Below are 17,517 nucleotides of genomic sequence, written 5' to 3' on the forward strand. Positions count from 1 at the left end.
ATAAATCTGCATAAAGGCTCTTGTTTAGGAAGACCCTGTCAGTTTTTTTTAATTAAAAATTTTTTTTTTATTGGTGCACTGTATTCATACATCATAATGGGATAAAAATTTCTGTAGACATACATGCACACATTGCCCAGTTAGCCCCTATCCAATCCCCACCCCATTCCCTCCCCATCCCTCCTTCCCATGCTTGGCTTAGTGGTTGACATCTAATATTATAGAAATTTATCCAAAATTAACAACGATAATCTCACATACAGATTCATTTGTCTGATATCAAAATTTGATCACTTAGAGATAATATTTCAGTATTTCTTTTTGCTTTCTTTCTTGCCAGAGGATATTTTTTGTTCTTTTTTTAAGGTAAAACTATCATACATTTATTTTTTTCAGAAAAAAACCTATCCTAATATGAATTATGTACTCTAAATACCCAAAACTATCTCAAAAAAGAACAAGCTAGAAGATGTACATTTTCTGATTTCAAACCTTAAAGAGTTACAATAATTGAAACAGTGTAGTACTGCTATAAAGGCAGATACATAAACCAGTGGAGTAAAATAAAAAGCCTAGAAATAAATTCTTCCATATATGGTCAAGTTATTTTTGACAAAGTTTCCAAGAACATTTGGTGAAGGAAATAATAATCTTTTCACTAAATATTGTTGAAAAATAATAATTACATGAAAAAGAATAAAATTGGACCCTTACCTAACACCATATACAAGTATTAACTCAAAATAGATAAAAGACCTAAATGTAAATCTCAAGATTATAAACTTTTAGAAGAAAACCTGGGTCATAACACTTTACAAACATTGAAATTGGCAGTGATTTCTTGGATATGATTTCAAAGGCACAGGCAACAAAAGAATAAACAAAGTTCCTAAAAAATAAAAAAATATTGTATATCCAAAGACAATGTAAACAGAGTTAAAAGTTACTGATAGAATGGGATAAAATATTCCAGATGCTATATTTGAAGGTATATTAATATTCCAAATAGAAATCCTAAAAATTAGCAACAATAAAAGCAAACAATACAATTTAGAAATAGGTAAAAGACTGAAATAAATAATGAATCTCAAAGATTTTAACCTATAAACACATGAATATATTCTTCTTTGCTTAGTTGTCTGCTGGATGGAAAATCTTGTTTCTCTGGTTCTGGTGTGTATTACCTATTTCTTCTTTGTAGTTAATCTCTTTGAGTATTTTCTCTAGCGCTGGTTTTAAAGACATAAATTCCTTCAGTTTCTGTTTGTCATGGAAGCTTCTTATTTCCTCATCTAATTTGATAGATAGTTTTGCTGGGTAGGAAATTTTTGGCTGGAAGTTGTTTTCTTTCAGAGTTTGGAATATGTTACTCCAATCCCTTCTGGCTTTCATGACTTGGTTTAGGAAGCCTGGAGTGATTCTAATTGGTTTGCCTCTGAATGTCACTTGGCCTTTTGTTTTTGTTGCCTTTAAGATTTTCTGCTTGGCTTCCACATTGGTCATTTTGACAATTATGTGGCGTGGGGAACCTCTTCTCCAATCCTGTCTAAAGGGAGTTTCCTGGACCTGTGTATCAACCTCTTGCTCTATGTTTGGAAATTTTTCTGCTATTATTTCTTTGAAGAGATTATTGATCCCTTTGGTTTCACCTTCTTTTCCCTCCTCTATTCCGATTATTCTTAGGTTAGCTCTCTTAAAATGGGCCCATATTTCTTCAATGTCAGATTCCTGCTGTCTGATTTTTTTTCTAAGTTAGAAATTATGCATTTGTTTTTGGAGTGATCATCTTCTAGGTGCAAGATTCTATTCTCTATGTGGTCTAATCGATTGTTTATACTTTGAATTGAGGCCTTTACCTCAATGATTGCTTTCTTTATTTCTTTTAGACTCTCTCTAAATTCTTTTCGAAAGTCCTGTATTATTTCTACAGTTATATTTCTGATTTGATCTTCTGGAGATCTCTGAATTTCTGTGTTATCAGGTTCTGATAATATGGGGTTGTGGGCATTCATTGCTCTATTGTTGTCCCTCTTTCCCATGATTTCAGAATTTTGTGTCTTCCCTGGTTCTCTACGACTTCACTTAGGGTGCTCTGTATCTCGATTCTGTTGTAATCTCTGCTGCCACTACTCCTTTACTGGGTTGTATCGCAAAGTCTCAGACCCAGGAAGTTAATTGAGGCTGTGTGAGACCATGGGGGTGCCGGGCTGGGCATTTTCCCATGGGGAGCTGAGACTTGGGTGTGTTATCTCTGTCACTGCTACTCCTTCACTGGGTTGGACTGCCAAATATCCAACCCAAGGAGATTATCAAAGGTACGCAAGTCCCTGGGAATGCGGTACAGAGATTTCTCCTTTTGGGGCTGCAATTACACTCACGGTTATTGTGCACGCAGATCTGGAGCTGTGGCGGGGTGTGGTGAACTTGCTGTTGCTGCTGGCAATATGGCGCCGCTGTTACGCTCTTGGCCGTGAGGCTGGTGTATTTCTTTTCTGGTTTTGAGCTCCATTTTGAGTCCCTGGAAGGCGTGATGAGCGTGGCCACTGGGAGTTTCAGACGTTCATTGCTCTTAAAGAACTGCTGAATTACACCCAAATGATCCGCAGCTGCTCACTTCAGCTTCTTGTATACCTTTCCTCTCTGGAGCCTGGTGCTGTGAGGAAAGATGGCGCCAACATGGCTCCGCTGCCACATTGCAGTCTTGATTTCTGGTCTCTGGTTGTTCTTCTAGTCTTTTTTTCTCTGTCCCTTGTGTTTACATTTTTTATTTCTCTGCTGATGGTATTTTCTGGCTATGAAAAGTGCTGATTTTGTGGCAACAGAGATCTAGTTTTAGCAGGGCTCGTAAACACTGCTTTTCTTGGTCCCCATCTTCCCAGAAGTCCCAGTTTTTCTGAGGACAACCTAGACATTGAGGGAGAAGAATGGGATCAACAGGGTTGGGAGGAGGTATAGGGAGCAAAGGATGGAGGGAGTAAAGGAAGAGAGGCGGAGGAGAGAGAGAGAAATTACCAAGGTCAGATAATAAAATTGAGCCTGAAAGAGTTGGGGATGGCTTAGGAGTTATTGGGACTTTGGATGGACAAACAGGAATAAACAGGAGGGAGAGCTTGCAGACTTCTATAGACAGAAATATGCAGTTAGCATTCTCAGGAGCCACTGAGACCAGAGGTGACAGTGAGTTGGAGAACTATGGAACTGGGTTGGATGAGGCTAGCTCAGGTCAGATGCACAAGCAAAGCTAATATTTAGGAAGGCCTGCTGGCTGCCAGATTGATATTGATCCACCTGTCTACAGTGATTCTCTCATGGCTTTTATCATTTTTTACACAAGGAAATAAAGGTTCAAATGTTTGAATATTTCTTAGGTTTTTACGGCAGAGAAAGGATTTAAACCCAGATCATCTAAGTCCAATGTTCTTTTCATGAGTCTTATAGAGAATTTTTTACCCTAGGGAACCACCAAAGTCTTTTGAGCAGAAGATAATACAGTGAATGTGGAAGAAAGAAGGAAGAGTGGTAGAGTCAAGAGACTGAACGATCTCTGTTACATTAACATTTTTTATTTCCAGATTCATCCCTGAAGTCTTATGGTTATTAGCTACAACAAAAAATGTGTTTATTTTATTCATTCAACATAAATATCCACCCATTATATTCATATTATTAGGAGGTATTAAATCTATGTGTATCCTATACAATGAGCTAATGGTCTTTGTTTTTACATGTGCCAAGTCTACCCATTGTAAGGGTAGAATTAGATGTCACTGGTAAATTTTTTGTGGTCTTCATTGTTGTGGTTGCATTTGCTCGATTTCTGTGGCTAAAAGGTTAAAAACAATGCATTTGAAATCATTTTCTTATTAAAAATTTAGATTTGGATGGAACAAGCCAACTGAGTTATTCGGAGGTTCTGTCTTATGAAGATCATCTCATCTCTACCCCCTCACAGTCCCCATGTGAGCGAGGGGATACCAGGCGCCATGGCACATCTCACCGAGAGACTAGTGTGGTTCGAAGCCTCAGTCGTCAGTCCACAGAAGGCAGCTTGGAGATGGAAGCAGCTTTTAATAACCGGGGATTTGAAGATTCCTATGCCACGGACAGCTCCTCTGTATGGAGTCCAGAGGCAAGTTACTTGGTTTCTGTTCTTTGTTCTAGCAGTGTGCATTCCCTGGTTACTTTCCTGCTCTCCTTCCTCTCTCCCTCCCCTATCCTCACCCAATTTCTGCAGGAAGGAAGCATTGCCTTGAAAAGAAAACAAAGACCTGAAATAGCTTTATTTGAAAAAATTTTGACCAAATACCCTATGCACAACAATAAAAGGATTATAAATAAATTTCTTTCAAATGAAAATAAAAGAAGGTTGGAAAAAAGAATGATGATAGGATGACCCTTATAGGCTCATCCTCATACAAAGAAATTTCTAGTTCTTTGGAGAGGTTGGTTTATTTCTTTCATGGTTGTAATTGAATCTATTTTATTTACCCAAAATATCAAGTTGTGATTGTTTAAAATAAGCTGGGCGTGGTGGCACATGCTTGTAATCCCCGTGCTTGGGAGGTGGAGACAGGAGGATCACGCAAGTTCGAAGCCAGCCTTGCTGGCTTAATAGACTCTGTTTCCAAATAAAAATGTAAAAAATGGGTGTCTGGGAGTGTAGCCCAGAGGCAAAAGGTTTCTAGGAACCCCAGTACCACCAAAAAATAAAAAATAAAAAAATAATAAAAATTGAGAATTTAACTAAAATAGATGGCCCTCGAAATGAAGGTATATATAATATGATGATGCAGATCTTGGTGTGTGCTCATATATTTGTTAGCTTTTAATCAGGTTGAAGGTCTAGCTGATGACATTACTCTGTAATGACCCTGTAGCCACTGACATTGCTTTGTGGAATAAAGCTTTCATAGAAGATGTTTCTTCTAAATTTCCATTTCAATTAAAGCTGATCCATACCATGCCTAGTCATTCAAAGATTTGACTGGAGAGGATGCTGGTAATAAATACCGTTTATTGGGATGCTGGTTGCTATACCCCAGGCACTACACTAAGAATTTTATAAACATTGTTTTATCTCACATTTATGGTTATTCTTCACTTGATAAATCCCTCCTATGATTCCACAACACTGGAAGATACTAAATAGATATTAAAAAGTGGTATTTAGTACCTACCTAATTTGAAATTAATTTTGATGAAATAAGTCCTATTAGTATATAAAACTTTAATATAAATTGTGATAAAAGAGAAAGATGAATGGATTCTATTAGCATCAGTCTGAGAAAATAAAACAGGATGAATCTCTTATTAGTCACACACACTAACTGCTCAAGGAAGCACAAAAGGAAATTGCAGAAAATCATGTTCTAAAAGCCTTCCTCGGAGACGCTGGGGTGTGTGGGGAGAGTAAGGAGGTTTCTGCATGTGTATGTGTGCCTGTGTGTTGGTGTTTCTGCCATGGACCAGAAATGGTAACTGAGACACGTGGTTTGTGGCTTGATAAAAGCAGTCCTTGCTATGGAGGCCCCCACAAAGCCATTAACTTCATCAGCTTTGTTAAAAAAAAAAAAAAGGAAAGTCTGCTTCCCTGTCATTTTTCTGCTAAGAGTCATATCAAATCCCACACAGTAACATTTAAAAATATTCTTTTCCGCTCCCTCACCACAAAAACAAAACAGAACTACTTACCTGCCTATTGATACTCTCTCTCCTTGATAATTGTGCCATTAGGCTTGGAATTGTCTTTTCCACATAGCTTCCCATTGACCTGTCTCCTGGAGCTTTAATAGAAGACTTGTGTTGAGGGTACTAAATGTTCTCAGACTCCTAAAATACCCAGACATCTCTGTGTGCTCCATTCAACCTCCTATCTATTTTGAGACAAAAACTGTAATTTGGTGCTCCTACAGTAGAACTTCAAATGCAGCTCGGAGGCAGTTCCCGTAACTGCCTGCTCTGCAGGCTAAGCTTGCCTTTTAAGAATTGATTGGTTTGCCTCTTAGCTGTGTTAAGAACCCTGTCTTTCCCCCATGTATCTGGCATCAGAAACGATTGTGGGTCTGTTTACTTTGGCCACACAGATGACATCAACACTATCTCACTAAAACAGAAAGCCTTTTCAGCTTGACAGAAAATCTTTAAAGCTACATGGGTTTTGATGATTTGATGCAAGTATTCCCATCTTAAAGGGGAAAAAAGCAAAAAGAAAATAGGATCTCAAGGAAGCATTTATTTTGTCTCGGAAAGAAATAGGTCATGTGGTGTGACTACCTGCTAGGCTGATGGATTTTCAAGTGTCGCTCTTTTCTGCTGGCAAAGGCCATGGACGTTTTCCTACAGACCTAGGACTTGGCAGGGAAGACAATGGGAGGGTGGCTGGCGATTTGAGCTCACAGGGAGACAGGTGTCCCACTTTTCCTCTCTGTTTTCCACTGATTAATTGCTTGGCCTTGAGAAGTTAATTAAAATCTGCCAAATGGGGATAAGAACGAAGAGATTTTACCTTGCAGGAAGGTCAGATGGATTAGTAGAATTAACAGTACCCACATGAGGAGCTACTTCAGTTGCCCGGTGATAGGTAATGCGTGTTGAAATAATTAATTCTGCTATGAAAATACCAGCCTTCACAAATCTCTGTCTCATATCAATCCAGGAAGCAGTCACAAAGCCCAGTTGTCATGGGCCAAAGCTTTGATTGGCCTATGCAGAGCCTGACTGTAGCCTGGAGCTGTGTCTTAAGAGTTCTTAGGACAGCTATTGAAGACCTCCCCAGGACTCCCCAGAAATGTGCAGGTGTGGTGAGCATTTATCTGAATAGATGTCCTGAAAGATAAATGGAGACAGCTTCATTAACCTAGAATATTTTTACCTTGGGATGGAAGTTTGTGACAAAACTAAAAATTGTTAACTAATATTAAGTACAGGCCTGAAGGATATAAAATTGACAGCTATATCTTCCAGCCTCCAACTCCCATCTTTTTCCTCTTTATCTCACATACCCAGTATACATGTGTGTAGTTACAGTGAGAGATTTGGAGGAGATGGATAAACCATAAGGTTTAATGTAAGAGTTAGGAATTTGAGTATTAAGTACTAGTTAAAGCAGGCTCTGAACTCAGATTGCCAGGTTATGAACCCTCCATAATTCTGACTGGGCACAAAACCTTGGCACAGGGGAAGGAGAGTGTTAATTATTTAGCCTTTTTTGTCTTTTGCTTTTTCTTCCACAAAATGAAGATATTTAAAACCCTACCTCATTAAGTTGATGTGAATACTTAAAAAAAATTTTTCTTAGGTGCGTTCCCCAGTCAAGCAGAGCCCAAGGCAAAGTCTTTTATTCCAAACTTTGCTGGGGAGTATGATCCCAGAGAGAAGGATGAAAGAATGAGGTAAGGAAGAAGGAAGATCCAGTATGAGAATGTGCCATATCGCTGGCCACCACTCAGTATTGCTAAGTGCCTTATCTTATGGGACCATATTCCAAGAAGTTACATAAACTGATCTCAGGATGTCTGGCCAAGGGGGGAAAAATGATTGCATGGGATGTTAATACCAGTATATTCTGGGTTTTATATACATGATGGCAAGGAAACAGGATTCTACAGCTTTCTAAACCTTGGAATCAACAGGTCAGTGATAAGAGCTGAGACATGTATTTTATGGGTGGGAGGTAAGGCTTCATTGGGTCAAAGTCACCTGCAGTCCAGAAAAGCTGTCCTTGTAGGGGACAATGGAATAAGAGGTGAGGCAAAGAAGACCTCAAGTGTCTAAGAGCTGGCTCTTATTGTCTATAATGGATCTGGTATGGATCCCCAGCACAAGGAATGGCATAGTAGATGTTAGCTGTTATTACTTCTGTCTAGGTAGGCGATACAGAGACTATTGAGAGCAGGTTAAAATAGGTGGGAGTTTTAAGAAGAGACAAAGGAATTTGGGATAAGACTCTGACTTGATTTTTTTTTGAGTTGGCTTAACTCCTTGGAGACTTGCTTCTAATATTATATATACACTAGTCAGTTGTGTTCAGAAGTCTCTATAGCAACCACTTCTATCACTTGAAATTAAGTACCTCTGAATAGAAATGCTCATACATGATTTACATGCTCACAGAAAAGGATCTAAAAGAAGATTCTGATTTTACAAGAAATCTGAATTTTTCTTGGCAGCCTAATTTTAATCATAAAAGAGAAAGGTGTTTGTGAGGTGCTTACTATATGTAAGGTTTTCTACTCTCCATAAAATACATATATAGTGGGTACAATCCTCATTTTATTGTTGGATATGGAAAGGATTAAATGATTTTCCTAATGTTAGAGTAAATGGCAGACCTTGGTTACTGAAGGGACATTTGAGCCCTGAACTCTGGGGAAAGTGTCATTGGAGAATTTACATTTTGAGGTAAAATCTTTAAATTAGGCAAGGCTAGTATTCATTTCCATAAATCAGGATTGATTTATAATAACAATTAGTCCAAAGTTTAGCCACAGGTGAGAGTCATGTTTTCAGAGGAAAATTAAAATTATTTATCATTCGTTGGTGAGGTGGTTTGTAGTAAATGAAGGCCAACTCAGTTTTCCCAGTGAGACCATCAGACCTGAGTACCTACAGTCAATTTCTGTCCCTAGGATTATATTCCATAAAAAGAAAGGCATGTTTGGAAATAGGTGGCAGCAGTCTAGCAGCGGAAATAGTCTGGTTTGAAGTAGATATTTCCCATTAAAGCAGGTAAATTCTATTAAAACCTCACAACACTATCAAGTAGGTGTGTTAATGTGCATTTATTAGCTCTGATGTTCAGAGGCTGAACTGTTTGGCCAGGGCCACAAAAGCTAGTCACTGGTAGAGTTATGATTTTAATCCAGGTGTTCTGGCTACAAATCCATTGTTGCTTTTTGCTCAATGGCCATTGGTGATTCCTTCCTTAACCCTTGCTACTCCAGATGTAATCTGGGGCTAGCATTTCTTGTGAATATCTTAGAACTGCATAGTCTCAGGACCCACCACAAATATACTGAATCAGAATTCTTGAATGATTCAGGTCCACATTAAAGTTTAAGAAACTCAACCTAAACTGTTTCTTCCACATAGATTGAAAATCGACTGAAGGATTACCTTTCTAGGGCTTGCATTAGGATTTATGTTTGTAGGAGGTTCTGGCCTGCAGAGAACATGCCCAAACTAAAACATTTTTGCTGGAGACTCAAGGAAGTTTCCTGTTGGAAATTGCATGGTTGACTTAATTTTAGATTTAGTGTCTCAGTTGGTTTCATTGATAGAGGGCAGTTGTGCTTTGAGAGTTAGTGTATATGAAAACACATTGCAAAATATAAAAGCTTTATTTATTCATTTCAAAAACATTAATGAAAGCTCACCATATGTCAGGCACTGTGTCCTCCAAGAATTCACAGTCTAAGGGAGAGAGATCACCGAACAGACTTTCCTAACACAGGAGGTCACACACTGGCAGTCAGAAAACATGGGATTCTGAAGGAGCACTGTGGGGCACCAACCTGCCAAAATTTAATTAGGCATCATCATTTTCATTTCTTTTCTTCTGCCTGCAACAGGAACAGGATGGAACCAATTTGCAGGTGCCATCCGGGGTCTTGGAACCCATCTCCAAGTGCGGTGACCTAGATGTCATCTTTGAATATAGAGCTGCTACCCAGAAGCTCACGGTGACCATTGTGAGAGCTCAGGGCCTCCCAGATAAGGACCGAAGTGGCGTCAACTCCTGGCAAGTTCATGTAGTGCTGCTGCCCAGTAAGAGACAGAGGGGCAGGACGAGCATACAGAGAGGGCCCAACCCTGTCTTCAAAGAGAAGGTCACCTTTGCCAAGCTGGAGCCCAGAGACATGGCCGCTTGTGCTGTCCGCTTCCGCTTATATGCTGCCCGGAAGATGACCCGAGAGAGAATGATGGGAGAGAAACTCTTCTATCTCAGCCACCTGCATCCAGAAGGGGAAATGAAAGTGACTCTGGTTCTGGAGCCAAGAAGTAATATAAGCGTGAGTATGTTAAATGGTGCTGCTAATGATGCAGTATGTTTGAAGACTTGGAATTGTCAGCCCTTGATTTAGTACATTCAGCTTGTGAATTCAGAGACCTTAATTTAATTTTCCATTTGGCTCTCCTCATCCTTATAAGCTATGATTTGCACTTCATGGTACAATGGGTCTTTCACGCCTGCCTTCCTGATAACCTGATGGATGTATTCCCCATTCATTCTAGGGTGTAACAGCAGCAGTATGGTAGGAGGCATGGAAAAACCTAGGGAGGTGGCTGGGCTTTCTGGTTAGTGGATAAGTGATCCTACACCTCTCACCCAGAGTATGCATTATGGTGGATCTCAGAGATGGAACTTCCAAGGCAAGATCCTTAATAGGGACTTGGGAGTAGCAGCCCTGAAGTAGTAGCAGCTACTTCTAAAACCTTCTATTTATGGGCCTGGACTCCTCCTATGTGCCTCATTCCTCTGTCCCAAGGTTTCAAGAAAAGACACCATAGTTTCTATGTCCACAAGATAGACAGCCCATCTATTGCCTTGGATTATATAGCATTAAGGGTGAAGATATTCCTACAAAGTCATGTAAAAAGATCAGCTAGCTGTGATCTGTAGGCCAGTTAGTCATTCAAAGTTATTTGCTATTGAATAGTATAGAGGTTAGACATATGTAGAAGCAAACCAAGTAGCTAATGCTGCACAGTCTAATGAAGGACACTGACAGGCAGACCCAGGTAGACAAGAAGAGTGACAGGCTGTTTAGTGCATCCAGGGGAGCTTTCTTTGAAGTGGTGATAAAACACAGAGTTTGAGAAATCACTGGGGTGGGAAGAGCCTGCCGTATTTGAGAATGAATGAAGGAATCAAACAGCTTCTTTGATCATAGTGGTGGGAGAGCTGTCCATTTGAATTTCTAATGTCTCAGCATCTTCAGACTTGAAATCCTGATTTGTTTAAGCTTCTCCAAATCTATTCCATCTGTCATCTTCCCTATCTCACCTATAGGCAGTTTTATCTTCTCAGTTATTTGGGCCAAAATCTGAGAAGTCATCTGACTTTTTTCCATTTTAAAGACTATGGGTTCTCCACATACATATATGGGTTGTCCCTGGCATTCTGCTGTCGTACTGACACAGCCTTCTGGCAGGGGCCTCCTAGCTTCTGCCTTTGCCTCCTATAGACTATCACTGTCAGAGGCCAGAGTGAGTCTATTAAGCACAATGCAGATCATGTCTCTCCTCTATTCAAATCTCCCTTTTTCTTAAGCTCTAAGTATACCTGAAATCATGGAAAACAGAAGTCATGAGAGGTCAGAGGGGATCTGCAATATAAAGCAAAGGAATAGGTATGATCACACTCATATTTCTCTGCACCAGGCCCCATGCTCTGTGCAGGGGGCACAGATTGAATGGGGCAAAGGAGCCAGTGTGGAGAAACTTGGAAGATGACGATTCTTTCATGTTTATATACTGGATATGAGGCTGTGCACTGTGGACTGAGAGATTTATAAGCCACTATGCACTGGGGATGGAGACATGGGTACAGATTTAGAATGTGACAAGAGGGGCAAGTGGTGCAGGGACTGGCATCACAGTTGAAGCTTCTATAGATGCACAGGTGGGAGCAGCCCTCACTTGAAAGAAGCAAGCACTCAATTGGTGGACTTTTATTGTATAGATAGCAGAAGCCTTCAAGGTATCTGTCACAACCACCTAGCCCTATAATTTACACATTGTGTTCCATGAAGACTTGGGGCTCATCTAGGTCACCATTCTCACTGAAATAATCAAACAGACCTGACCACACAACTTAGAAGAAGGAAGATTTATTTGCTCGCAGTTTCTTGGCGATTCCTGGTTCAATCAATGTGAGGCCTGGGTCTGTGGATCTCAGGGCATGGTGGCAGGATGTAGACAGAGGGAGAACATGGGGGCTGTACTCTCACATCCTGGAGGCTCGAAGCAAGGGAGAGACAGCAAGCAAAGGGGTTCAAAGACACAAGCACAGTTGCTAAGGACACACTCCCAGGGCCCCACCTTCCACAGCCACACCCCACCAGCCTAGATTACCACCCAGATAAATCCATCACAATAGATTTTTCTACTGACGAGATTACATCCCTCGTGACTCAATTAAATTGGCACCAAACACCAATTTATGAGTTCAGGGGACATTCTATATCTAATAAACTGGAGCTTTTATAGAGATGCCCATGAAGTGGTAAAGAGGATACTTTCCTTATAGACATATAGAATATTTGATTCTTCTTATTGGTTTTGCTTATTGGGTTCCTGATAAGAAGTTTTAGGAAATAATTTCAAATGTTAAAAAGTTGTAAAGTTCGGCACATTTGTTTCTAGAGGAGGGAGTGGTACGCCAGGGAGACAGGTTGGCCTGCAGCACACAGGCAGGTACCTACTCCTGCCCCTCATTGAGAATCAGCATCCTGATTGACTTGATTCTCCTTCTCCTGATATACCTGGTGCGGGGGTGCTCAGGAAAAACATGCATGATGATAAGCATGACAGAAAGCTTGTGCTATCTCTAGGGCTCACCTGGTGCCTGCCAAGTCACTGAGACCCATACCTCATGTGTCAACATTTTTATCAAGCAGTTATGAAAGTGCTCATTTTCAATGTAATTTATTTCCTAGGGAGATAAAATTTAGCACCTGGCATATACTAGCAACCTTAAGAAGTAAACCTAGGGGCCAAACATCCTCTGAAGCAGTCAACATCTGTTGGTCATTTAATAGTGGAGACAAAATGCCTCCTGTATTAGTACCACCATCAAGAGGATGTAGAGAACAAAAACAAAACTCAGGCCTGGAGTGGATGGGCTTATTCAGGCACAAATTATACGGGAGGGAATTTTGGTCTATATTAAATGTATTATTAGCTCTCCCTGTATCTTAGAAGGTTTGATTTACACTAGTAATAACATCTTTGTCCGTTTTGCCTTTAGAGAGGAAATATTGAATGGAGACAGCTCTTGGAACAAATATGTCAGCTCATAATGAAGGGGATCTCATCCGTGGCTGCAGTCCCCGGGCGCATTGTAATTCACACTGAGTGCGCCATTAGTAATCTTTGGCAGTCATTGAGATTGGGTCACAATTTCACCAAACATAATATCGGCTTTCTCTGAAAGAGAGTAGTGCAGTGTGGGCCAATGGCCTCTTTGTTGTTCTTCCCCTCTTAGAGTGGAGAGTCTCCGCTCAGCCCATCTGCGGTTTCTCACAGTGATAGTGCTTCATCCACGCAGTCGCTGTCTCATGGAGGGGCGCCAGAGCTGTTGGTGGGGCTGTCGTACAATGCCACAACGGGGCGATTATCTGTGGAAATGATCAAAGGAAGCCATTTCCGAAACCTCGCTGTTAACCGAGCGCCTGGTAAGTGTGTGTCTGTCCCAGAGGCAAGTAGAACCCTGCATCTGCTTTCATTCTAGTTCTTTAATTTTCACAGTAAACGTGATCTTGGTATGGTTCTGGCAGGTTTTCACATGGCAATACCCCTGAATTTCTTAGTCTTTCTATTTAATTAGATTGAAGTCTTCTATGACATCTAGATGCATCTTGGCATTAAATAGACTGGTTTGAGTGTGTGTGTGTGTGTGTGTGTGTGTGTGTGTGTGTACACCTATTTATATGGCTAAAGAATATTGTCTTTTCAGCAATATGAAATGTACTGGAAATTAAAATTCACCAGTATGTCCCAGGCAGAGACAGAGAGGCAGAGCTCTGACTTTGGAGGGAGGCAAATCTGGGGCCAAATTCCAGCTCTACTACTCACCCACTAGCTTTCTATCAGTCTCATACAATTTATCTCCTTTCTGAACCCCAGTTGGCTTCTGGGATTTAATTGACTTATGTAAAAGGTTTCACATAGTACCTAACAGAGTGAGCACACATGAAACATTAGTGGTTATGGTGATGATGAAAAAGGAGGTGCAGTGTCAATGCAGGACCAGGGGAAATGAGCACTTTTGGGGTGACAGCTAGAAAGAAGGACTCAAGACATACCCCATGGCTCTTGTCCGGGGTTCAGGAAGCCAGATTCAAATAGCTGCTGTCACCAACTGTCTTGACATCCTCTCAGTCCAGGAAGCTGGAGACTGAACATTGGAATAATGCTGGTAAAATATTGGCTCACGTGTGTGTATGTGTGTGTGTGTGTGTGTGTGTGTGTGTGTGTGTGTTTAGTACTGAGGATTGAACCCAGAGCATTCTACCTTTGAGCCACACTCCCAGCCCTATTTTTTATTCTTTATCTTTAAATTTTATTTTGGTGGTACTGGGGATGGAACCCTTCTACCTCTGGGCTACACTCCCAGACCTCTTTTATATATTTTTTAAAATTTGGAAACAGGGTCTCTTTAGCCAGTGAGGCTGGCTTTGAACCTGTGTGATCCTCCTGTCTCTGCCTCCCAAGTGCTGGGATTACAAGCATGCGACCCCACACCCGGCTTTTTTATTGTTTATTTTTATTTTTGCAGTATTGGGGATGGAACTAGGGCATTTTACCTATGAGTGACCCCCCCCCCAGCCCTATTTCTTATTCTCTATTTTGAAACAAGGTCTCACTGAGTTGCAAAGGGCCTCACTAAGTAGCTGAGGCTGGCTGTGAACCATGATCCTCCTGTCTCAGCCTTCCAAATGCTGGGATTACAAGTGTGCAGCACTACACCTGGCTCTAGCTCACCTTTTTATGATCTTTCTTGTTAGAAAAAAACATTGAAGAGGAGTAGAAATATGATTTCTGTCTCTTTTCTGTCTTCTGGACCTCTTGCAAATATATCTTATCAGAGTAACCTAATTTGTACCTAGGATTCTAGCTGCAAGAGAGTCTGAAAATGTTGAATTTCTAGCCTGTCATGTACAGAAAGGTAAACTAGAACGGGGAAGAGTGGAGGACAAGTGTCCTGCTGATTGGGCACTAAAGTCATACTGAAAGAAGGATGAAATTAACACAATATGGTGGGCTGGAAGAGGCAATGGGCTCTAGTCTCATGTGGCTATAGCCAGGGAAGGGCTACATGTGTAAGTAGAAAGGGTCAGCTTCTACAGTGGAATCTGGACTCTCATTCATTTTGGCTTTTCTCTGTGCTATAGACAGCAAGGCATCGGTTGCATATGGGTATCTTTTAGTCAAGCTGTATTAAAGCCATTGAAGCAAATTAGTAAGGAATTTCCAGCACTCTAGAAAACAGAATAGACCAGGTGCATAACCCACATTCTGTACTGATGCTCAGAGCCAGGTGAGAGCTATTTAGGATGTATAATAGATGCTGATTATTAATTGCATAGCAATTGTATCTTTGCTAGCTACAGCTTTGCTTTCCACAATAGCTCTGAGTTTACTAAAGATCTAGGTTTACACCTTTTCCTTTAGAGCAAATCTCTTTTCCTGTCCTGAGATTGGGTAAGGTCTGAAGGGTTTTTAGGAACCTGGTAGAGATGCAGAGAATGATGGAAATATGGACCACACAGATGTGGCCTATTCACGTTCACTCTGGGATGCATTCATTTGTGTTATTGGTGACAGCAGCCAATACAGTGAAGAAATACAGCATGGTAGTAAAAAAGGCACCATCCAGAGGAAGAGTTGAAGTAGCTCTGCTACTAACAAGCTGTGCATTATTAGAGTATGCTGAATCTCAGTTTCCTCATCTGTAATATGGAGGGCCATAGTACTATTTACTTTATAAATGAGGATAATATATATGAAGCTGTGATACTGAGAGAGGTAGTATTGTGTCTTCCTAAATTTCCATATAAAAGAAAATATGCCAAAGAGGAAATTCTTGTAAAATCTTTAAAACCATATGAGGAGGGGGGGGGAACAAGTTCTAATTTAGAAATGGATTTAATTCTAGATGTTTATATCCATGTGGCATTTAATGTCCTAGACATGATGCTGCAATTTAGCCTAAAATTAACTGACATACTGTATCTTTGCCACAAAAGTATTAGAAAACAATGCTGTTGTGAGGTTATTCATTAAAACAGAAACCCAGTGGTGAAGACAAAAGTTTTTTTTTTTTTTTCCTATGTAAAATGCTGGTACTTGAGGAAAAGCTGGCTTAATTAGGGGATGAGAGAGTAGAAAGTTCCTCTGTGGTGCTTCTGAAAGGGCCTCTTGGTCCTTTCAAGGGCTTTAGATGTTGCCAGCGCTGCTTCTTCATTTGTCTCGCTTTGTTACAGCACTAGCACTACGTTGACAGTCATCAGGCAAGCTCAGGGTACATTTTTAGTTCCCATATGGAAGAAAACAAGAGTTTTATGAGGTAACCAAGTAGAGTTGGAAGAAATAGAGGGAGAAAGAGAAAGGATGCGAGCCAGGAGATGAATGAACTGTGAGTGTGGCCCGCAGAGGAAACAGGCCAAGCACGCTCCTCCCCCCTGTGAGGTCAGGGCAGGCGGTGCAGCCAGAATCCAGCAGAGAGCCACTGCACGGGGAGAGGCGTGCCCAGCACTCTAATGCGGGCTGGGGGCATGATGTCCTGTGCCAAGGTGCTCAGCACAGGTGCAGCCACCTCCTCCAGGAAACAGGAACATTAGTCCTGCTTGCCAGGGTGGTTGTGATTATGGGAAGAATGGTGCTGAGAGAACAGGAAGGAAAATAGGTTGAACTTGACGGCTGGGGACTTTTCTTCTCTAGACTGTGGTTTTATATATGGCTGGAAACAGAGACAAAGACAAAGACTGATGTTTAGATGTGAGATTCTCGAATATATCATGAAACAAAAGATAACTTCAGACTCGCCAACTTGACCCAGTTAGATGACAATTCTGATATTTTATTCCTAAGCAAGATAGAGGAGATACACAAATAGTAAATGAAGTTTTTCCTCTTGTTAGGGTCTTAGAAGTGATGGACCATCAAGATAGAACCCTCTCCATCCCATCAACTTCTGGAGTGACATCCTTGGGAAGGGGACTCAGTGGAGTAGGCTTTACTGAGACAGTAGCCCGTGGGAGCAGAGTTAGAGCCTGAGTCCTCACCAATACTGGCCAAACCAATCAGAGACTCCACTACCCCCACATCACCAGAATGGCCGAAACTAAAAGGGCTGGTGAGGATGTGGAGAACACGTTGTTGGTGGGAATGCAAAATGGGAAAACCCTCTTAGAGAAAAGCTTGCCAGTTTCTCCTACAACAAAACAAACACTGAGAATCTAGCAATTTCCTCAGGTCAAAAACAAACAACAAAACACAAACAAACAGAAAAACAAAAATAACCCCAAACCTAGATAAGAATATTTATAGTATTTATAATGACAAAAATATACACAAAAGTGTGTCTTCATATCAATTCATAGGAGAATGAATGAGCAAGTGGAAATGCATTTATAAATGGGATACTAGTTAACAGTGAAAAAATCCCATTCAACTGCATGGAAGAATCTGAATACTGACTGAATTGCTTCTTCAACATGAAATTCTGTGGCAGGCAGAAGTGATTAGGAATAGAAAAGAAGCATAGGAGTGAGTGGTTGTTGCAGGGGATGT

General features: G+C 40.7%; 1 protein-coding gene across 1 annotated transcript in view; it reads left to right on the top strand.

The window, feature by feature from the left end:
- The window catches only part of SYT16 (synaptotagmin 16), a gene marked incomplete at its 3' end in the record, with an annotated part of 114,408 nt that overhangs the window by 84,811 nt on the left and 12,080 nt on the right, over positions 1-17,517 (top strand). The window contains 3 exon segments of the mRNA XM_080707521.1: positions 3,876-4,129; positions 9,570-10,010; positions 13,208-13,397. Coding sequence (XP_080563647.1) covers positions 3,876-4,129; positions 9,570-10,010; positions 13,208-13,397 — 885 coding nt within the window.

The sequence above is a fragment of the Muscardinus avellanarius genome (genome assembly GCF_963383645.1).
Source record: "Muscardinus avellanarius genome assembly, chromosome: 12".
Lineage (NCBI taxonomy): Eukaryota > Metazoa > Chordata > Mammalia > Rodentia > Gliridae > Muscardinus > Muscardinus avellanarius.